The sequence below is a fragment of the Coturnix japonica genome, chromosome 11, assembly GCF_054131305.1.
Source record: "Coturnix japonica strain WE chromosome 11, WE-NBRP24, whole genome shotgun sequence".
In the NCBI taxonomy this organism is placed as follows: Eukaryota; Metazoa; Chordata; class Aves; order Galliformes; family Phasianidae; genus Coturnix; species Coturnix japonica.
The window spans coordinates 8,720,753-8,741,956 of NC_140673.1; the positions used below are offsets into that span (position 1 = coordinate 8,720,753).

Genomic DNA, 21,204 nt, shown 5'->3' on the forward strand with positions numbered 1-21,204 from the left:
TGCTGCTAATACTAGATAATGCATGGATGTGGTGACAGGAGAGGGCTGGGGGCCTGGTAGGTAACTCGACTGCCCTTTAACCTGGGAGCTAATTCTCAGCCTAGCACCGTAATCCTAGTACTGACTGAGGCCTTACCAGGTTTGTGGATAATTAAGAAGCTTCTTTAAATCCAACCTTTCTTTACCCTTCTCTGTTCGTAAAACTCAAATCGTCCTGGCTCTCTTGTTTAAAGTATAAAACTTGTTTCTGTTGTGTAAAACTTACAATACATTACACCAAAATCTAGAGCTGTGTATTTCATACACTATTTATTATCTCATTTTAGATTATTTATTATAGATCCAATAAAAGACGCACACTCTAATGTAGGACTTAACCACACTATAAGCAAAAAACTATTTTTCCCGCCCCCTTTACTTGTTTAAATGTGGTAACCACAGAAGTGCCCACATTCAATAAGCATCCTTGTGGAAACCTGCTGTTTTGGTATCAGAGGTACAGTGGCTCAGTGGTGACCTTTTGCCTTAATCTCATTCAGAGCCCAGAAGTGTAGGATTTCTTCTGAGCTTTTTGGGAGACCAGTAGGTTTACTGTGTAATAAAAGTCAAAGACAACTAAGAAATAGTTAAAACCTTCTGCCATCCTGGGACTGCCTTTTTGTATAATTATTAAGAATCAAATGTTTCCCTAATGATAGACTGAACCATATTTATGTGATTGCCTCTTAGATATAAATGAACGGAATATACACATATGCTTCCATTTTCTTTTCATAAATTCTAATGTCTACCACATGCTGATTGTTGGCTTGGTTTTGAATGACTTCACTTCTGCACTTTTAGGACAATTGGAGATCTGGTGGGAGAAGCTAAAGCTAGTGGAAATCTGGGCAACACCTTGAAGGTACTTGGAAACTTTGAAGAAGCTATTGTTTGTTGTCAAAGACATCTGGATATTTCCAGAGAGCTTAATGATAAGGTGAGTGATGCTTAGGAATCCGGATATAAACTCCTAAGAATACTTACTAGTGAACCCTGTTGTTCGGTGATGAGTGTGCCATCTTTCAGAGGAAATTAAATACTGAATAGTCCATTATTTCTTATAGCTGATAAGAATCTGTCAGTTTTAAGATGGCTGTTTGCTCCTGGGAGAAAATAAAATCTTTTAATAATTGGCCTCAATAATTATATCCTATATACCTCAAAAGGAAATAATATGTGATACAGTTTGGCTGAGGAGTGCAAGTGGGTGTGATGTGGGTAGACAATGAGAGCATACTCAGAATGGGCAGAGCCTGCATTGGCAAGTAGTGAACAAACTCCTTTCTGTGGGCCGCAGTAAAGGTTGTTGTGACGCAGGAGCTGGAAGCAGAAAGTTGTAATGCTTTGCTTTGCTGTTGTTTTAGGTTGGAGAAGCTAGAGCACTGTATAATCTGGGAAATGTTTATCACTCTAAAGGGAAAAATGTGGCTTCTGCTGGGACACATGATCCAGGGGAGCTTCCAGAGGATGTGAAAAATGCTTTGCAAAAAGCTGCTAATTACTATGAGTAAGTAGAAGCTCCAAATATTGGTGATATAGAAGATACGTTCATCTGGTTTATTAAAATATTGAGATTTGTGGAGTCATGAGCTCATAAGCTACTGGAGAGTACACAATTTATTGTTTAGCTCTCATTTTCAGTGTACCTTTTATTACCAGGTAAGTCCTTCCCCTACATTACAGTTCAGCGCTACTCTTAGAACAAGACTGAGACAACTGAATTTTGTGTACTCGCATATAATATAGTTTTTTTCTTAGAAATGAGCAGGCCAGAATGAACAAGAACGCAGTTCAGTATCTCATGTAAAGTGTTCCCTACTCTGTGGAGGAACTGTGGTTGCATAAAGGCCATTAAAGTAGGCCAAAGCAGAATACTCTGCTTTTCCCTTCATCTAATTAGGATGTACATCTGTTTAAATGACTGCGAGGAAAAAATAACTTCAAAGGCACTAGTCTTTCTTTTCTCACTTCTTCAAAACAGGGAAAACCTGACATTAGTCACAGAGCTGGGTGATAGAGCAGCACAAGGACGTGCCTTTGGAAATCTGGGGAACACACACTACCTTTTGGGCAACTTCAGGAGTGCAGTTTTAGCCCATGAACAGGTACAGCAATGTGAAATATCACCAGTTGCTCCAGTCCTCATATACGTGTGTTTTGTTGCATACTCATGAGCTTTTTATTGCAAGCTTTAGATCTTAAGGCCTAGCGTCAAGTCTGGCTGTTCTTTTCAAGCACTATTGGCTTAAAGGACAGATAGGGTTGGAAAATCAATGGGCGTTCAGTTTTATGTGCAGATGTATGATATGAAGTACAAAATGTGATTAATATGCTTATTTCACATTTTTAAGCGTCTCCTAATTGCAAAAGAATTCGGTGATAGATCAGCAGAAAGAAGAGCCTACAGCAATCTTGGAAATGCCTACATATTCCTGGGTGAATTTGAAACCGCTTCTGAATACTACAAGTTAGTAGATTGCTTACACTTATACCTCTTCTCATAGAGTCAGTTTCAGTTGTGTTGGTACTTGAGCTTGCTGTAGAATAGCCATCTCTTCAAAATATACTTAGAAAACGGCTGCGTTTGTTTAGTAAAAAATATCTGATGTTTTTCCCTACTTAGGTTTTCTAGGATAACGTTAATCTTGATCTTTTTTGTTACCTGTAAACAGATATTTCTCAGCACTGTGGATGTCTTCCTGTTGATGCACATTTATACACTTGATTCTAGAACCAGGCATTATTGTCTTAGGTCTTAGTGAGTTGTGGAGTGATCGATCAAAGTGACTTTTTAACACACCTGATATTATTAGCTGTCTCAGGTTTATTCACCATCAGAAGTTGGCAGTGCATATCAGCATGGTTTTGCATATTAGTTTGTGTTTGTAATTAAGAGTTTTCTTCTTTATCTCTAGACATGTATGCAGGCATGTTGCTGCTGTAACTCAGGAAAATATAAGCTCTTCAAAGATGCAGTGAAGGTGTGAGCATCTTCCTTGGACTTCAGGGCTTGCCCATTCTTCTTGAAAACTGGAAAATATAGTACCTCAATATTGAGGAGATTCTATTTAAATTCTTAACTAGCAGAGATGGGTTGGCTTGGTGGTTATAGGTCTGTCTTGCTCAAGTTGATGGAAAACACACAGTAATTATTCTAATGTGGATAATAAACTGTTTCAAGTACATAATACTAGCAGATCACCTGTAAGTTGTTGATGAAGCAATACATTAACACTGGAGCATGCAGTCTGAGGGCTCTGTCCACTCTGCAGTGAAGTAAATAGAAATGGACTGCAATGAATGGGAGTGGAAGATGCCTATAATCTCATAAGATTTTGCAAGGCCATTTATTAGCAGCTAATTGGTCATTCTGGTGTCCCAATCTATTTAGTTTATGTAACAGATTCTTACTTGCATAAGTAGCGATTTGTGAGGTGACTAACCCTTTCTTTCAGGAGGACATTACAGCTGGCTCGGCAGCTTAAAGATAGAGCTGTGGAAGCACAGGCCTGCTACAGCCTTGGAAACACATACACCCTGCTTCAAGACTATGAGAAAGCAATTGATTATCATTTGAAACACCTTGTGATTGCTCAGGAATTAAATGACAAGTAAGACCCAAGAGACTGTTTCGTGTGTATGGTGCTTAAAGTAATTTTTGTAACTTCAGACTTAGCTGACATTGTTCAGTGTGCCACATTTCAATGTGAACTCCCTGCAGTACTGAGCATGTTTGGAATTGGTGAGGAAAAAAAAGCTCATGAAAGTATTGCGGACAATGAATGTGATGAGAGGACAACTGATGAATGACTGTCTCTAGATCTTCTTTTTTTGGTACTGCCCGTGAAAATGAAAGGAAAAACAAAGTTTGCATGATTTGATTGTAATAGTTTGAATATCTTCACAGGAGTTTTTCTTCTGCTTCTCCACAAATGAAGAAAATAAGGGATGATGAAGGGAGGATAATCTAGTTGTAAATAATGCATCTTTTATAATTATTTGTAAAGGGTTTTTTTTGGGTAATTAAGTGTTTGTTTTTGTGCTGGCAGTGGTGTTTGTTATGCTGTTGTTTTTTTTTTTACAGCTTTTAAATGCATAAAATAAGTAGAATACCTGAATAATAATAAACCACGCAGTCTGAGGAACAGAAAGGGGGTTATGCAATGTTTCATGCTTGCAAAACTATAAGGAGTGGATTAAATGGTTGCTGTAAATTTTAAAATTTAAGTTTTGATGAGATTTGCTCACATTTAAGCTAATACCAGATCACAGTTCTCTAACATGGTGGTGTTGGAATAGTTTCTGGAGACAGTCTGAATTTTCCTTGGCACAGTAATATTGTGGTGACATTATGAAAACCTGACCTCTAGTGTTCAGAGAGTACATGAAACATATCCCTGAAGATGTTCTATCTTTTGCAGAATTGGTGAAGGGAGAGCATGCTGGAGCTTAGGGAACGCATATACTGCTCTGGGCAATCATGACCAAGCCATGCACTTTGCTGAGAGGCACCTGGAGATCTCCAGAGAGGTACGACTGCCACTCGTGTCTGTTGGCTCTGTTGGCTGCCAGGTTTTTGCTCTCACTGAGAGCCTGGCAGAGGTTATTGTAGGCTTTGGTTTGTGCCTTTGATGTACTTCATTAAAAAGATGGCTTCAACAGTTTTCAATAAGACAAAGCCTTTTAAACTCTTTTCTCTAAAGAAGTCTGGGAACAAAGTTTCCTTTGTATTTACATATGTATATGTTTATGTTACAGTAACAATTGCTTATTTTATTTGGTTACAGGTAGGAGATAGAAGTGGGGAACTCACTGCTCGACTTAATCTCTCAGATCTTCAAATGGTTCTTGGATTAAGCTATAGCACAAACACCTCCATGATGTCAGAAAGCCATGCGGTAGATAACAGTCTGAATGGTACGTGTTTTCTGACTATAGATGCTGTATTGTTTATTTTTTCCTCTCTCCCACACAGAAACATAAATGGTGCAGTGCTGGAGCCCTTCAGCTTCTTTTTTTGGAGGATTTCAGTTGTGAATTGCAGGTTACTGCCTCATTTCTTCACATAACACATCACCTGAAGTTTCTAATCAGTCTTTTTTTAATGTGGCAAACGTAGTTGTTTGCTGCCCAAATTATATCCTTCCTTTTTTTTATGTGCTGTTGTAAGAACAGAAGGGGTTATAGTTAAAAACGCTTCATTTGATGTTTTTCTGTGTGAAGATCCATGCTTCTCTCCTCTGTCCCATGAAAACAAGTTGCATACCTTACATCTGTGTGTTTTTTAAAGCTGCTTTTAGTACGGATTATTTATTCTCTTGTGAGTTTAGATCTCAGAATTGCTCACCTTGGGCATTTGATGAACACAGGCACAGCTTTGAAGGCGACACCATAAACCTTAATGGCAAAACAAGATGAACTTCTTTCTTTCTTGAAGGTACCCGGCCAAGGGTGGGACGTCGTCACAGTATGGAAAACATGGAACTTATGAAACTAACACCAGAAAAGGTTGGTTGGTGCCTTTTTTTTTTTTTTTTCTTTCTCTGCTGATGAGATTGCAGTGAAATGTAAAGGTTTTTGTAAGAGTTGAATGTTAAAAATGATGACTGACATCAAAAGAATTCCTGTAATCACTTCTTTAAGAGTGTGGCTTTTGTATGATGTAGAAAATGATTCAGAACAGAACTCCAAAGCTTTAGGTCAGTCTTCAAGGAGAAGTCTCTTTGGAATTTAAATGTGAGCTGGCACTTCTACATAAACAATCCCAGAGTTAAGGTGAAATTGCTGTTTTTTCCCTGCACGTTGGGCTATCTGATGCCCATCTTTTCAAGTGAGCCAAAGCATACCACCATGTTTAAAAATACAAAATGACGGTGACAGCTGGTGCAGCTGCAGCACTATTGCTTTGAGTGCTGCTTTGGACACGGATTTCTAAAGATGCTGGGTTTTATTGCAGACGGATTTCCCTGCAGGGAACCCTTAAGCTTTTGGCAGTATCAGCTGTCTTTTCTTATTCTCTGAACCCATTTGTCTGTGGTATCTTTTAAAATATGTAGCGCCTGTGATTGTCTGCCCTAAATATACTCAAATGCTTCATGTAGATTTTTATAATCTAGTATTAACCTAGTTTTGTGGCTTAGTGCTTATAAAGGGCTCTTTTCAAGACATTCATGTAGAAGGTTCTGAAGTTTGCTCCCTAAATGTCTTTGATGTGTAGAACAACACGGCAGACACTAGCAGTACGTTTGACTGTACAGGATACTGTCATCTGGGAGCTGGATCGCAGGTTGATCTCTAAGGCTTTAGAATGAATTCTCTTTTGCTGGAAGATTAGACTGTGGCTACAGGCTCTGATGCAGGGACAAGAACTTGTTTTGTTCCAATTAGGGAAGTTTGTTATTGTAGAGGAAGTTATCAGATCTACGGGGCACTTATTTTAGAAGAGAATTTAGGGGAACTCTGTCAGACTAATAAAGCTTTCCCTGCTGTCTTCAGTGAAATGAGATAGTTAATACTGTTTGCTCTTTCAGTGGCATTTTCTCCATTCTTCCTACAGTTTCTGTGTGCACATCAGCACGTTTGATTACACAGGCCATGAGCACATGTTAGTCAAATCAGTTGTTGCATGATGGCTCAGTCATAGGGCAGATCAGTAACAGTAGTGTCCTGATTCAGGTAACAAGATCTCAATAATCACAGGTCAAGTAACAGAAGCAAAAACTAAGTTTTTATGTTCTAGTGGTTGGATAAAATGAATAGCATAAAGCTGCATTTTGGGAGGAAAAGAATATACAAATAAAAAATAAAAGAATATATGATGAAAATGTTTTTGTTTTTTAGGTTCAGAACTGGAACAGTGAGATCCTTGCTAAACAGAAACCACTCATTGCCAAACCTTCAGCAAAACTGCATTTTGTTAATCGACTCAAAGGCAAAAAGTATAAAAATGGCACCACTTCAAAAGTTCTGCAGGATGCCAGTAATTCTATTGACAGCCGCCTCCCCAACTCTCAGAGGGTAGGTTTGGAGTCCTGTACGGATCATAACCTTGACTTCACATAATCTTGATTTGACTAAAACTATGGGAAAGATGTCTGTACAGATAACATTTTTAGTTAAACACTGTAGAATCTGCCATTGTCCTTCTGTCTCCTGGGCAGTGACAGCTATAAGCCTCTCCTACTATTGGGACTGCTACGTTTTCTTAATGGATTGTTTAAAATTAGAGCTTAGCTTGCATGTATTTTATTTCTAGCATTTCTCCCAGACTCTGCTTCTCCTAACTTACAAAATATAGCTTTTGGGATTCAGACAGTGAAAGGTGTAATTAAGGGTATATTTTAAATTACTGCACTCTTTGTGGAAGTTGATTAAAAAGAAACAGTCTCATTTGATCTCGTGGAGAAGAGTGCTACTGAACACAGATCTAAGGAGCAAATGGCAGTTTCATGGCTTATGGGCACTGGGGTTCTTGGTGGACTTACTTATACCACTCAGAATACTATTTCTTCCTGAGAACAAAATGCCTCTACTGGATTTTACCTTCCAGAACCATTTGCCATATTATAAATGTGGCTTCTTTGGATAAATCTGTCTACAGGACTAGATAACTAAAAAAAAAAATTAGTTTAATGAATTTCAGATATGCAAATATATTACTGGAATCAAACTGCCCTGCAGTTGCCCTGATTTTTAGGTACTTCTCAGTTACAAGTACCTCTAACTTTTCTCTCCTCTTCAGAGAAACAGTCGAGAAACAGTGGCAGATGAAGGGTTCTTTGATCTGCTGAGCCGATTCCAGAGTAACAGGATGGATGATCAGAGATGCCACTTCCAGGAGAAGAACAGATTCTCAGCTGCTTCAGTAGCAACGTCCTCTACTCCACCTAAAACAATAAGAAAATGTAATTTTTAAAATAAGATCTATAGCTGACTTCAGTTCCTGTCGAATGCTATTTTAAAAATGCATTTGAATGGAGAGGAGCTTATTTGCTTATTTGTGTTCCTTGTTCTTCCCTTGTAGCCTTTTCTGCTTCTGTAGTCTCACCCCACACTGATGAATTTCTGGATTTACTCGCGAGCTCACAGAGCCGCCGCCTCGATGACCAACGCGCCAGCTTTAGCAATCTACCTGGTCTGCGTCTTAACCACCGCACGAGTCCATCTGTGCTGGGCCACTTAATGGCCAGTAACAACAGAGAGCTAGATGAGGACTTCTTTGATATATTAATAAAATGCCAGGTAAGGCTGTGGGATCACTGGGGTTCGATTTGTGCATCAGGCTATTTAAAATCTTTGAGAAGGCTTCCATGCTTAGCACAAAGGTTTTAAGATAAAAGTGGATTTGGTAGATAAGGACATAAAGTTAAAAAAAGTAACAACCTATATGTATGAAAGTAAAATGCTATGTATGTATCATATCTATGAACGTATATTGATACATATTTTAACATACATACTCATATATACTCTTGTATGTGACCTCATTACATACACTTTTATATAGACATACATTCTTACGTGTGGCCTCATACACAGTCTGATGTGTATGCTTATGTACTTACAGCCACTGGATAATTAATTTAATACATATTTTAAATATATAATTATGTTAATATAAAATATATTAAATGCTACATTAGATAATAATATATACAAACAATATATTTAATATAATTCTATTTAATGTATTAAATGTATTATATTTGTTATTAAATGTTTAATATCTCACAGGTATGTACTGTGTATATCAATAATGTATTATATATTTATTTAATGTATATGTTTATATTGATTTAAATATAATTTTCTATATTTACATATTATTTTAAAATTACAAAATAACATATTAGTAATATGCTGTTATAGTATGTAATACAGAATATAATATTGTTAATATTAATAGCTATAAAATGATATATATATTGGATACTAATAGCATTGTTATTAAACATATACCTATGAAATACTATAAAGTAACAGTAATATAATTTATTGTATATGAATTATAAAAATGTTATATGAATGTAAGTAATATAAACATAGATATTGTGTATATATTAAATATGACTCAATATATACCAGCATAATCCAATTATGTAATAGATATCAAATATATAAATAGATATTCAATTATCCAGAGGCTAGAAGTTATTGTGTTGGTATTTATGCTTACGATAACCAACTTAAGTGACCAGTGATTAGCGTGAGGGATGCTGAAACTGAGGGAAAGCAGATGAGTCCGTGCGTTCGGAGCTGGCTTTGTTTGCTGGACACCTGATCTAGCAGGAATTCTAACTCAGCAAATGCAAACACAGTCACTACGGGGTTACTAAGTTTTGGTGGCAATTATTGATCATCACTAAAATTATCGTAACTTGCACATACTGTGAAGTATTGTTTCAAGTGATTTTGCTGCCAAGTATTGCATATATACCAACTGGAACAAAGAATGTAATGAAAAAGACTTGCAACCTGACAGTTCCACTACTGATTACTTCAAAGGTAAGTTAAGTTGTATTAGCTTTCATGGAAAGCAACACCTGGCATTGAGTAGAATTACAGCATTCATCAACCTGATGAAATAGCATCTTTTGTTTTTGAACCTTGGCTTATTTTCCAAGAGAAGCAAATAATCTAGACATTAATAATATAATAAATGTTGTGTACTTTCTGTAACTAATTTGTAACAAAAAAGGAGAAAGGAATGGAAAGCTTCAGTCCTGGCCTATGGTACTGCTGTTACTGCTTTACACAGATGCACAGCAGGGGGATCTGACTAGAGACTTGTGTCTCAAAGGTGACAGTCCAAGGCCACGGTGTGACAGCCTGAGCCTGCTCACCTTGGTGTGAAATAGCACAGGAACAGCCCAGACATTTTATGCTCTGCAACACAGTGATTAAAATGTATCTGTCTGTGGAGTCTCTAGATACTGCTTTTCCAAATCTGACAACCTAGTAGCTACTTTTCACTCCCTTAGCAGTGAAAGGAAGGAAGACAGCTCTTCTACTACAGGAGTTTTTTGTTTTGTTTTTTTTTTTTAACAGCTAAATAAATGTTAGCAAAACTATGCTTGAAATTTTAACAGTGTAATTTCATTTCAGAACTGCTAAGGCATATACTTGAAACAAAGCTTACAGTTTTAAATGTGAAAAGCTTTTAGTCATTTTTTCCACTTATGTTGTTTGCTTATTTCAATATTATACAGCCCAGTAAATGTACAGCCTTACTGCTTGGTCTGTCTATAGGGTTCCAGACTGGACGATCAAAGATGTGCTCCTCCACCATCTGCAAAAGGACCAACTGTACCAGATGAGGACTTTTTCAGCCTCATTGTACGATCCCAAGCTAAGAGGATGGATGAACAAAGAGTCCACTTACCCTCTGCTATAAAAGGACCAAGTTCTAGCTGAGGAGATGCACAGCTCACACTGTACAGTAGCATCTTTTGTTTTTGTTTGCTGGAAAAACATATGTGTCTTTTTACAAAGGACTGCAATTAGTAGTTTTGTCTCCTTTAAAATCCCTTTTTGTCTATAGAAGCACCACACTTGTGATTGGTAGTTGGGGTTACGTCTTTGGATCTGGCAGCTACTTTTAGCTGTGTCTGAGATACGGATTACTGTATCTCCCTCTTAATTGCCTCTAGTTTATGAACATTAATAGCAGGTTTTTTCTCCCTCCAGGTATTGTTGTTGCTGGTGTGCGATCTCTTCCACACCTAGTTTGAGTGCTAGGTTTGTATGTTCTTTGTAAGGATAAAGACTTGATTTTTTTTCTGATTTATACCACCCTGAAAAAAGGTCCCATTTTCTTTTATACTTTTTTAAATAAAAGTAATCGAGAAATTACTTCAATACCGACTCTGTCTTTGCTTCCTCTAACCTGTGTTTCTGCATCATGTTAATTAAAGAAAAAACAAGAACAGAATTAAGTAAATCAAAATCGTATTCGGTTTGCTCCTCTTCAAATTGAAAATACTCTTTTAAAAACGTACTGGGTTTATTTTATTAATATCTCCGTAAGTATGGAACTGCACTAAGTAATGCAGGGAACAATCAGAACTAGTTTATGAAGTTATACTTGTATGTTAAGTAGCAGCAGTCAGTGTAATTCTAAAAGCTGACGTACACTCACACCACAAGTATTCCTTGCACTAGGAGTACCACAGGGATGGTAAGCACTTGGCACGGGCTCCCATGAGCAGCAGCTACGTGAGCTTTAAACATTCCAAATAAGGAAGGTATGCCTGCTGTTACTGCGGGAACTCAACCACTACTTCTCCTGAAAACATGTGCTATGCTGGGGTGTTTCTGGGGAGAAACAGCTCTAATGGTTACTGTTCATCCTTGAGACACCTGTACTGATGCATTCATTACTTGAGAACCCTTAGATCTATGCTACATGTAGGTACCAAGAGTTACATGTTGCTGATCTTAGTGCTAGTGGTGGCAAACTGATCACAGGCTATTCTAAAATCAAGTTTTCTTTCAAATTTTTAATTCTTATATCCCTAGAGAAGAATCCAACTGTAATTTTAGCTTTAGAGTGAAAGAGCGATTTAAAAATAATTACGGAAACAGGCTCCATATAATTCCAACTATTTTATAGTTACTGAAGATTTTACATTCTCTTGTAGCTCTTTTAGCACTGGAAACTGACTCTCCCACTGAAGCAAAAACAACTGTTTTGTTTGCTTATTTTTTTAAAGAGAAATCCAAAATGTTTTTTCCCCAACCAGGTGAACCGTCACTTTATGGAAGCTGTTCTCTGCTGCTTTTACTTGAGTGTCTCCTATTGGCTTTTGATGTCCTTGACCCAAACTGATGCAATATCAGTTTCTCACACCTCTGCACAGGATTAAGTTAAAAGAACATTACTAAGATTTCCTTAAACTGAGCATCATGATGGTTAGTGTTTCTACTTTCTGAAAACTGATTTTAAACCATAAAAAAAAACAAGTATTGTCCTGAAACCTCACTTTTAGCTGTGATTATTCTTATATGAGTCATATATTACTATCCCCAACTTTCTTCAAGTAGTTTTCCAGTTACCTGATCAGCCTTATTTTTGCCCATCATAGAATTATCTGTTCTTTCCTACCAGAGAATATCTGCTTTTACTCGGAATGTATCACACAAACTTGATGTTAAGCCAGCAGCCACAATGCTGTTCTCCTGGCTGCAAAATCCATTTCTTTCAAGTTCCACAAGAAGTAAGCAATAATCTCATACTATAAAACCCTGCCTTACGGCTATACTTACTAATACAAAGATGAGTTCTCATCAGCTTACTGAGCTCTTCTCTCCATCTGAGAACTAGAACTAGCAGGTATGTGATAATTACATGTTAGACAAAACTTACCGCAGAGTGTGGGGACGCATCAGTCTCCTTCCTGTGACTCACATGTACTGCTCCTCCTCTCTTCAGCTGGTTCCACTTCACAACTTTGTCCTTCCATGTTTCTGTTACGATCACAATTTTTTTCACTCTCTTGCTCTGCTTTATCTGTCCACTGCTTCTCATGCTCAAGTGCCTTTTCTCCAGTAAGGGTTGCAGTTGGTGAAGTTTCTAGTCTACAAACTTCAGCCTCAGTGTGCAATCTATTCTGTAAAAATTAATAAGTTATTAATCAAGCAACCCAAACTGATGATATCTGTAGCTCTGAGTGCCTCTCATTTCCAGAGACTGAACTCCCTGAAATTTCCTAACTTAAAGGATTATTGATACCCTTTTTTTTTTTCCCAGAGGGAAACATTACATGGAATAAGCACAATCTACAGTATAAATCTGTTTTATATTTTCTGTAATTCATAGAAAAGTTTTCTTCTTTCCCCTTCCTTTTCTGTGTAACCTATCTTTCCTGACAATACAGTGTTCAAGTGTTTTAATTCTGGAGGTTCCTGCCACAGTTAACCATGGCTCCATATTTTTCCAGAATTAATCATGCCCAAGATAATCTATAGCTCCTTATAGCATAACACTACGTCTTCCCTACCAGGTTTGAGTTAAGCTTGTTGCTTAAGCCCATTCTAGCAGACAACACTGAAATCTATCAAACCTAATCCCAAGGAGCACCAAGACTAACGTACACCAGCTTCTGTTTTTTGAGCATCTTCTGCTTGCACATCTGGCCCTGCACTTGCATGCAGCACATCAGGATTACTGCTGCTGTTTCCAGGTCTCATCTGAACATCTCTGTCATAAGGGCCTCTGTAAACGCTAGGAGTCTTCTGTGAATAGTAGCCATCGGATTTACTCCCATCATACTGGCTGAAGTCTATTGCCTCCTGTTGATCATCAGGTAGAGGAAGCCTTTTCTTCTGAGAAGGCATTAAGCACCTTATCACAGACACTGATGATGCTGCGCCATAGCAGAAAGCCTGGGGGAGGGAAGACAAAACAAGAACTAAACCGTTAGAGCCTACAGTTTTCACACAGAATTCAAAGCCACAAAAGATTAGGACACAGAAAAACATTCCTTGCACAAATAATTTTACCTGTGCTATGAAATCTGTTGACAGTACAAATAAGAAATAAATAATAATACTTCAATAAATCTAATATGTAAAAAACTAATTTGAGCTTCCTAATACTATAAATGCATACGAACCAGAACAGCCAGAGCCATCATGATGAGCACCGGAACCTGCAGAATCAGTGGTATCTCCTTCATAAGTGCTTTGATGAATTCACCAATACCTTGTCCCACATGCTTCAAAGGCTCAGTTACAAAGGTGGTAAAAGTAATAGCCAATGCCTAGAGAAGTGCAAATGGAAGCCTGGTATTGGGATGGGTTACAAGGAAACATGAAGAGTCTCTTTGGGTCTGGCTTTTACCTTTGTTGGTGGAACCAGCAAAACAGGATTTACTAGCAGAGTTTCGTAGTACTTCTGACATGGATCATCCTGAAATGTCCACTGTCTTCTGAGCCATCCTGAAGTCAAAGCAGGGATGCATTCTCACTACTTGTTAAAACATATTTTATGACATAGTAGTAATACAGGAAGTAGCACTTCAACTACAGATGGAAGAGAAATCTAGATATGTTCAACAACCTAAGGTTAATTTGGCTGTGCAGTTTGTCCAGTCAGATGGGGCCAAGGAAGGAGAGGGAATACAGGAAAGAAAGAGAAGGAGCTGGGGGTTTCCTATGCTGAGTCACGAAAGTTCTCTTTATCAGGATAAACTGAGTCCCTAGAGATCATAGATGAAAAATAAGCACAGCCTGTGGAAGCACTTCATATCTGGCAAGTTTTGTCCACAGCCATTGAAACAGAAGCAATGTTGAGTGTTATTACTTATCTGCCAGGCTGCAAGTATGCTTAAGAATGTATATGCTAGATTTCAGGAGAAAATCTGAGTGAGCAGAAAGATTTTATTCTTAAGGGAGCTCAAAGCTTTTTGTAATCTATGACATTAGTGTTTTTGTAGTTTGATTTCAATGAAATCATATCATAAGCCACTGAAATTTAACACAGAGCAATCACAGGCACTGAATTTCAAAGGCAAGACCACGACAGGCATCATTAGTCTACTTGCTATATAGTACAGGATAATAAATACTGGTTAATAACGATACAATTCAGCCATCTCTGTAAGATAACAGAGGTAGATTAAATAGATACATATCAATTGCTGCATTCACATGAGTGGCCGATGGAAAACTACCTTTAATTCTGCTGTCCTATCTTCAGTAACCTACACTGAGAAGTGCTGGGGACAGCAGCTGGCAGAACATTCACAGGTCAAGTTTAGATGGAAAAGAAGCAGCTCCATGACAAACTCTAAGAACATCATTTGTGATGTCAGCTCTCCTTCAAAGGAAAGTCTTGTGACATGGAAGAATGGTGAATCCTCATAATCGTGTACTGCTCAAGAACATTCAGCATACTTACAATTCACGAAGAAATTAGTGTGTGTTGGACACAATTACTGAATATTTTGTGATCTTATAAGCTACTACAAAACAATGAAAAAGCGTATTTACCAAAAAGGCTCTCTCTCCAGTCTAACTTCTCAGCACAGACGTTATCAAACTGCCCCATTTTGGCAATTTCTGCTTGATGCTGTGCAAAAGCCCGCTGCAAGAGAATCGGAAATAATTGTGAAAATTAAAGACAGGTTAAGATTCACCACATATCTGAAAAAGCAAACCAAACTCACTTGGAGTTTTTCAGTAGGGACAAACAGTTTTCAGAAGGCAGTGACTGCTTCAAAGACGCTGCTGCCACCTCAGCACAGCCCCTGGGACAGCTCCAGAGCAGCCCCACAGCCCCCTCAGAGCATGCACTGGGCCCTGAGCGGCCCCGCTGCCAGTCAGGGGCACGATGTCCAACCCACCTGCCATGCAGCAACCTGCTGTGCTACACAGGACTCCCACAGCTGTGTGGGAATTACCTGGCAACGCTGTCACAAAAGCTTGCTACCTAGACAGCTGGGTTCTAAATACTTGGTGGGGATGGACAAAGACCTACCACCACAGCTACCTATGATGGAGTTTGAATTACCCAAACAGCAAACTTCAATATTTAAAGATATAAATTCAGGACAAAAGCAATCTGACATCATCTTGCCTCGAAAAGGTTTCTAGATTAAAACTGCAGACAGCTGCTATGGACCTACTAAAACATGACAACTTTCTCTCCTATTTTTTAAATAACTCCATTAACACAAACACCGACATTCACTTTAATGTCGCTTTACAGTTTGCAACTGAAAATCCAGCAGAAAAAAATTCCAAGCAAACAGCTGAAAAATTCTGACATTTAGTGATTCCAAGCAAGTGCTCTGGAGTTCAAGAGCCACCCCGCTGTGACACTGCCCTGCTCTGGGCTGTGATAAGCCATAGGGAGATCCTGATAGCAAGACATGAGGTCCCACATTTGGCATCATGCTACAACTCAGTAGGACAAATTCCTTGTCGTTAAGAGCAAGGCCATTATTCAGTCAGCTGCTCCATGATCATTAATGAAGCACTTATCTCTGGTCTATCAATCACCTATTAAATGGTTTCACTTCATCCAGGGAATCTTTGAAAGAAAGAAAGCAATACTTTTTCATGACACTTCTAGCAAGCTCCTTTAGATGGACTTCAAGTCAAGGAGCACAACTTGCCCACACAGTGTAATCACCACCCACTGCTCATTGACTTACGTGCACCCCTGTGGCAAGCGACGGACTGGCAGCATCATTCGTTAGGCTTCATACACTTAGCAACATACAGACCTTTATTCCCCTTATTTTGCAGACAACTAAAGTTCCTCCTAACTATCCAATGTTAAGCCTAAAAGCAATTAAGATTTCAAAACAACTTACCTTATATAAGTAAAGCCAATTCCATGCAAAACTGATGAGAAAACTTATTAGTAAAACCCGTTTCAGCTGAACAAACCAATGGATCCGTGTCCACAGCTCTGTAGCTATTATAATCACAACACACACTAAGCACAAGAGTATCTGAAAAGGAAAACAGGAATATCATTCAGATTTGGAATTTTTCAGGCTGACTCTGAGGACATTTGAAGGAATTCCCAGCTTTTGTTTTTCCTGGCATCGTTTACACAGAGCAGCTGAAAAACCTATTGCTTTCACAGCAAACCTGCTGCAGTACAGAGTAAAAGATTGTCACTTTTCTTATTATTTTTCCGTTTCTTCCTTATGCTATTTATAACACCACCTATTAGAATTCCTACCTACAAAACTAGTGTAATTCAGCACTTGAGTTGCAAAGCACACGGTGTGAATCACAGAGTGACTGCTGCCACCTGCTGGAGGTTGATTAGTTACGTTCTAAGTACCAGCAGCAGAACTTGAGAGAAGCACTTCACAGCCTGTTCCCAATTGAGGATCGCTAGGAGCAAAGTGGCCCTGATGACAGCTTGCTTTTTCATGGGGCACCAAGAAACTCCCCACAACCAGACTAACTATTTTCAAGCTCTTTTTATCTCACAGATATTAGCATATTTTGTAAAGATTTATTGCAAGAACTTCAGCTTACCCTGAGTTGAGCACTCTGTATCTCCACTTTAAAGGATACGACATTTCCGCATTATACAACAGTACATAAAATTTTTCCACATAACTCACAAAAACTCGAACCTAATCTAAGACTCCAAACATCCACTTCTCTCAATAGAAATACATTCCAGCTCCTATAGAAGCCAGCAGCTACAGCATCTATTTGAATGAGAGACGAATCTGGACAGCTGACAACCTGTGCATAATGAATAGAAGCCATGATGACAAAGCAATGGAGCCCAAAGAGTCCCACAGCACACTCATAAAGACCCCCCAAAAAAAGAAAGAGAACACATTCCAGAAAGAAGAATCTCAGTGCTGCAAGTGGGAAGTAAGACCAGAGGAATTTAAAAGTTTGATTTGTGTTTCTAATAACTACCTGCCCTACAGCTTCAAAAGCAAGAGCTTATGACAGGGTTTCATGTAGAGCTAAGGTGGTAATATTGCTGCACAAAGAAACAGGAGAAAACAGAACTGAACACAAGTGTACTGCCTTCCTTCTCTTACCATAAACATATTGTACAGATCAATCCCAAAGGTGTCTTCAAATCTCCAGTGCCAAGCTTTATAGTCGTGGTGCTTAAAATTGACCAAAATGTTGCTGAGCGCATCATCCACAGCACCTGACTGCCACGATTCCTCCTGCAGGAACCGGAGGATCTCCATGTGCGTCTGTTTGGTAAGGATAATCTCCGCATCGTAATGCACTTGGTCCATGTTTCCCTCGGGCTGAATTAAAAGCAAGACGCTGTGTTGATTCTTACACTCAAACTCAAACCTGCTGCTCTTAAACAATAATAATTCTTAAAGAGAAACCTACAAGGGCTGCCACGAGCAAATAAGGAATCTGGCTCTCCCGAGTTCAACAAGTGCTGAGGTGAAATGGATACGGCATCACTACAAACTGCTGCATCCCAGCAGCACATACTGTGCTCTGTGCTCTTAGCTCACACACTGCCCCTGGATGCTTCACAGATCCAGGGACAGCTGTGCCTCTCATGAGCAAACAGCACAAACTGACAGCAATCCTGCACGCACACACTATCACCATTTTTTAATCCACAATTCAGTTTCCTTCATTTTGATCTGAAGTATGACAGAATGAACTCCAATTCATTTTTAATGCATTTTCAGATACTCACAAGGCCAAGTTTCCTGGCTTCATTTAAAATCTTATTCAAGTACCGCTTAAAAATATAAAAGCTCCGGCTCTCCCGAGATTTGGCGTTTCTCTGCTCACATTCTGCAATCTGCAACGGAAAGACACTGCCACTCTATTGTTGCTCAAACGTTGTTTGGTTCATAAATAAACAAATATCTCCAACACAAGAAACTCATGATTAACAGGGTCACGTTCCTGTAGTTTAGCAATAATCACACGATCAGTACATCAGATACAAATCACAGCTGCTGCTGCTTTCCATGACATTGGCCAGTACTGGAGGGATTTCAGATCTGGTAGTGAAATGGTTTGAATGCCAACGTCGGTAGGAGTAGAGAAACTACAGATCTGGATCTCTTTCAATTCCAAGTTTGTACCATGTGAACATCCCAAGTAAAACAATACCAACATCCCATTTCACTCGGGGTCTCGAAACAACTGAGTGCTACACAAGCAGCACTGCATCCTTCTGAGCTCAGAGGAAGCAGCACTGCAGGGAGCCTGGGGGGCTTCTGAGAGCTGCTGCCACTGCAGGCTGTGGGGAGCCAAAAGTGAAGCTCTTCGTACCCACAGCACAGCCCTGCAAACCTACACGAACTGAACAGCTCAAATGCAAAGTCAGATTCTCTAGGCTGTGGCAGCACAAAATAACACCACCACAACATTCACAGTCAATACTGCACATAACTCTTACCAGCTTCTATTCTACTACAGAATGTTTCAGGAAACAGCCCTTAACCGACAAAGCAGTGATTTGGAATTGAAATCAAAGCACTGTCAGTGTTTCATGTCACACAGACAGGTTCCCTCTAAGTAACACAGGGTTTCCCAAACCAAACTGACAGTTCTTGGTGCTACCCATGGCATCCACCACCTCCACACTGGGCACAAACTGGAAAATACTCTGAGGTTCCATAACAAACCTTCTGCTGCAAAGAATCCACTTCTCTGGAACAACTCGATAAGTTTTCAGCGATAATTCCATCCACCGTCTTATCCTCAGAATCATGATAATTTACCTGAAGATACATTAGAAAAACAAACTTTCAGAATCCAAGAATTTAATCAGTGTGCCTTGTTTTACTTCTACAAACAGGTTGATGACTGGCAGGAGCAAAGGTGCTAAAACACAAGGGTTGGTCTTCACCACAAACACTCTCAGCTACATTCACAGCATCACAGTCTCGTGCGGGTTGGAAGGGACCTTAGAGATCATCGAGTCCAACCCCCAGGATTTGAGCCTCCTGTGTAGCAGAGCGGCACTTCTACCACTTATGCCACAGGGGGATTCGAACCCGGGCCTCCAGTGTTGCAACGCGGCAATCCTACCACTGCTCCACCGGGGCACACAACCATTCCATTGCATCCCTGCTGTTATTTCGGGCTCCGAACCAACAGCTGCCTCACACCTGTCTGCAGGCTGCCCCCAGAAGGACAGGTCTCGCCCTTTCCCCTTGGCTGAGCACTGTTGAGCACAGAGCCCCCTCAGATTAGATAATGTTTGGTAACCACTGACTCAGCAAACGAAGGGGCAGCTTCCAGCCAGCCCAAATCCCCAGCCCTGCCGGCCATACAGCCAGACTGAAAGTCAACACAGCTGCATTCCTTGCTGTGCCTTCCTCAACTTTCCAGTTTCCCCCTTCACCCTGAAAGTAGCATCTCTGGGAACTGTCCCCTTTACAAGAATCACAAAGACAAATCATGTACTTTGAGCTTCAAAAGGTTCATAAAACAACATTCTGAAATACTTAAGTATTATTCAAAACTACAAAACCAAAATTTAAAGCTGAAGAATGCCAAGGGTGCTCGTGCAGCCAACCATAGCTTACAGTGTGACAATAACCAACATGCATCTTGTGATACATTGATTAGTACAGTCTGCTCCTCAAAGCAACAGAATAGGATTCACCATCTTAAAATTGTATTTTCACGTTCTCCATGCTCCCAGAGCACTGACAGCACAGCACTGCCCCAGTTCTGATCTTCCTTATGAGGGCTCTGATGCCCAACACGGTGGAACTCCATCGAGTTTCACAACACCCTCAGGCAACAAACAGGCTTTACCCCTATATTACAGGGGAGTTTGATAGCTTAACTCAAACGTTACCCATTAACCAGACGCTTCATTTTCAGATACATAACGCTGTGCTCTGGTGCGCAGTGAAAGCCACTCAGTGCAGCACTTCCCAGAGCAAAGATATAGAAGCACAATACTCTTCTGTGTACAGAGACCAGAACGTATCTTTACAGAATGATAAAAGGAGCACGACTGTCATACTTTTAAGTGTGCGATTTAAGGGCAACCTCTCAGCAGGACACGGCTCAGGACAGACAGACAAACAGACGCTCGAGCGCTTCTCGCACCTTGTAAGGCCTCCTCATGGTTCCCGACGCCGCGTCGTAGTTGAGCATATCGGTGGGGTCGATCCACTCGTCGTCCTGGGCCCCGCCGCCCGCCAGCAGGGCCGCGCACAGCACCAGCACCAGCACCAGCATCGCTGCTTCCACAGCGCGGGGCTTCGCGGCGGGGCAGGAGGGAACTGCTTCCGTGCTTGGGCTGAAACGGCCGCACAACACAGAGCAAACGTTCTCGTCACCATCGCCGCTCCCGCCCTCTCCTCGGGGCCTCGCAGCCCGCCCCGCCCGGCCGTTCCCTTCAGAGGCGCCGCCACAGCCACAGCCACAGCCACCGCCCCAAAGGCCGCCGCTCGGCCTCGCGCCCCTCGTACCTGAGCGCCGCACGCCGCCTCGCCGCGCTCCCCACAGCCCCGCACACGCCGCAGCGGCAGCTCCAGGCCGGCAGGGACGGTCACGGCTTCTCCCCGCCCCTTACGCCGCCGACCCCGCCACGCAGCCCCGTCGCGAGGCGCGCAGGCGCGGCCCGGCCCCTCAGGGCACGGAGAGACGGGCGGCACCTCAGGGCGGAGGGAACCACCAGAGCGGGGCTGCAGCAACACCACAGGCAGCTTAAGCATGAAC

General features: G+C 40.4%; 2 protein-coding genes across 12 annotated transcripts in view; one reads left to right on the plus strand and one right to left on the minus strand.

Annotated features, from left to right (window-relative positions):
* GPSM2 (G protein signaling modulator 2) overlaps positions 1-10,899 on the plus strand; it is a 23,699-nt gene extending 12,800 nt beyond the window's left edge. For all 8 annotated transcript variants that reach the window (XM_015869395.2, XM_085511048.1, XM_015869392.2 and 5 more), the window contains 12 exons: positions 844-979; positions 1,407-1,549; positions 2,024-2,147; positions 2,394-2,509; positions 3,498-3,653; positions 4,464-4,572; positions 4,830-4,959; positions 5,480-5,550; positions 6,883-7,059; positions 7,784-7,946; positions 8,066-8,283; positions 10,291-10,899. In XM_015869395.2, the coding sequence (XP_015724881.2) occupies positions 844-979; positions 1,407-1,549; positions 2,024-2,147; positions 2,394-2,509; positions 3,498-3,653; positions 4,464-4,572; positions 4,830-4,959; positions 5,480-5,550; positions 6,883-7,059; positions 7,784-7,946; positions 8,066-8,283; positions 10,291-10,455 (1,708 nt within the window). In that variant the 3' untranslated portion in view covers positions 10,456-10,899. The remainder of the gene's footprint in view (positions 1-843; positions 980-1,406; positions 1,550-2,023; positions 2,148-2,393; positions 2,510-3,497; positions 3,654-4,463; positions 4,573-4,829; positions 4,960-5,479; positions 5,551-6,882; positions 7,060-7,783; positions 7,947-8,065; positions 8,284-10,290) is intronic.
* Positions 6,748-21,075, minus strand: CLCC1 (chloride channel CLIC like 1). 4 transcript variants are annotated; one of them, XR_014932614.1, is made up of 12 exons: positions 20,955-21,075; positions 20,590-20,782; positions 19,149-19,244; positions 18,206-18,313; positions 17,571-17,792; positions 16,362-16,502; positions 15,034-15,127; positions 13,883-13,980; positions 13,656-13,802; positions 13,135-13,425; positions 12,407-12,645; positions 6,748-7,928 (listed from the first exon to the last, which is right to left on the minus strand). XR_014932614.1 is itself a non-coding variant. In XM_015869407.3 (12 exons), exons 2-11 carry the CDS (start codon positions 20,719-20,721, stop codon positions 12,426-12,428), a joined length of 1,554 nt encoding a protein of 517 aa, XP_015724893.2. In that variant the 5' UTR covers positions 20,722-20,782; positions 20,955-21,075; the 3' UTR covers positions 6,748-7,928; positions 12,407-12,425. The 4 variants fall into 4 exon arrangements, 3 of the variants coding, with proteins under 3 accessions (XP_015724893.2, XP_085367189.1, XP_015724894.2); XM_015869407.3 differs by having other exon boundaries at positions 12,407-12,650; XM_085511063.1 differs by lacking the exon at positions 18,206-18,313 and having other exon boundaries at positions 12,407-12,650.
* Between the last annotated feature and the right edge of the window lie 129 nt (positions 21,076-21,204).

Bases quoted from the DNA above. Each gene is read 5' to 3' on its own strand.
- CLCC1 (XM_015869407.3), bottom strand. From the start codon at position 20,721: ATGCTGGTGCTGGTGCTGGTGCTGTGCGCGGCCCTGCTGGCGGGCGGC. The intron at 18,314-19,148 runs GTTTGTTATGGA...TTTCCGTTGCAG, and splicing joins TGGATTCTTTGCAGCAGAAG to ATTGCAGAATGTGAGCAGAG. The intron at 13,981-15,033 runs GTAAATACGCTT...CTTTGACTTCAG, and splicing joins CTGGAGAGAGAGCCTTTTTG to GATGGCTCAGAAGACAGTGG.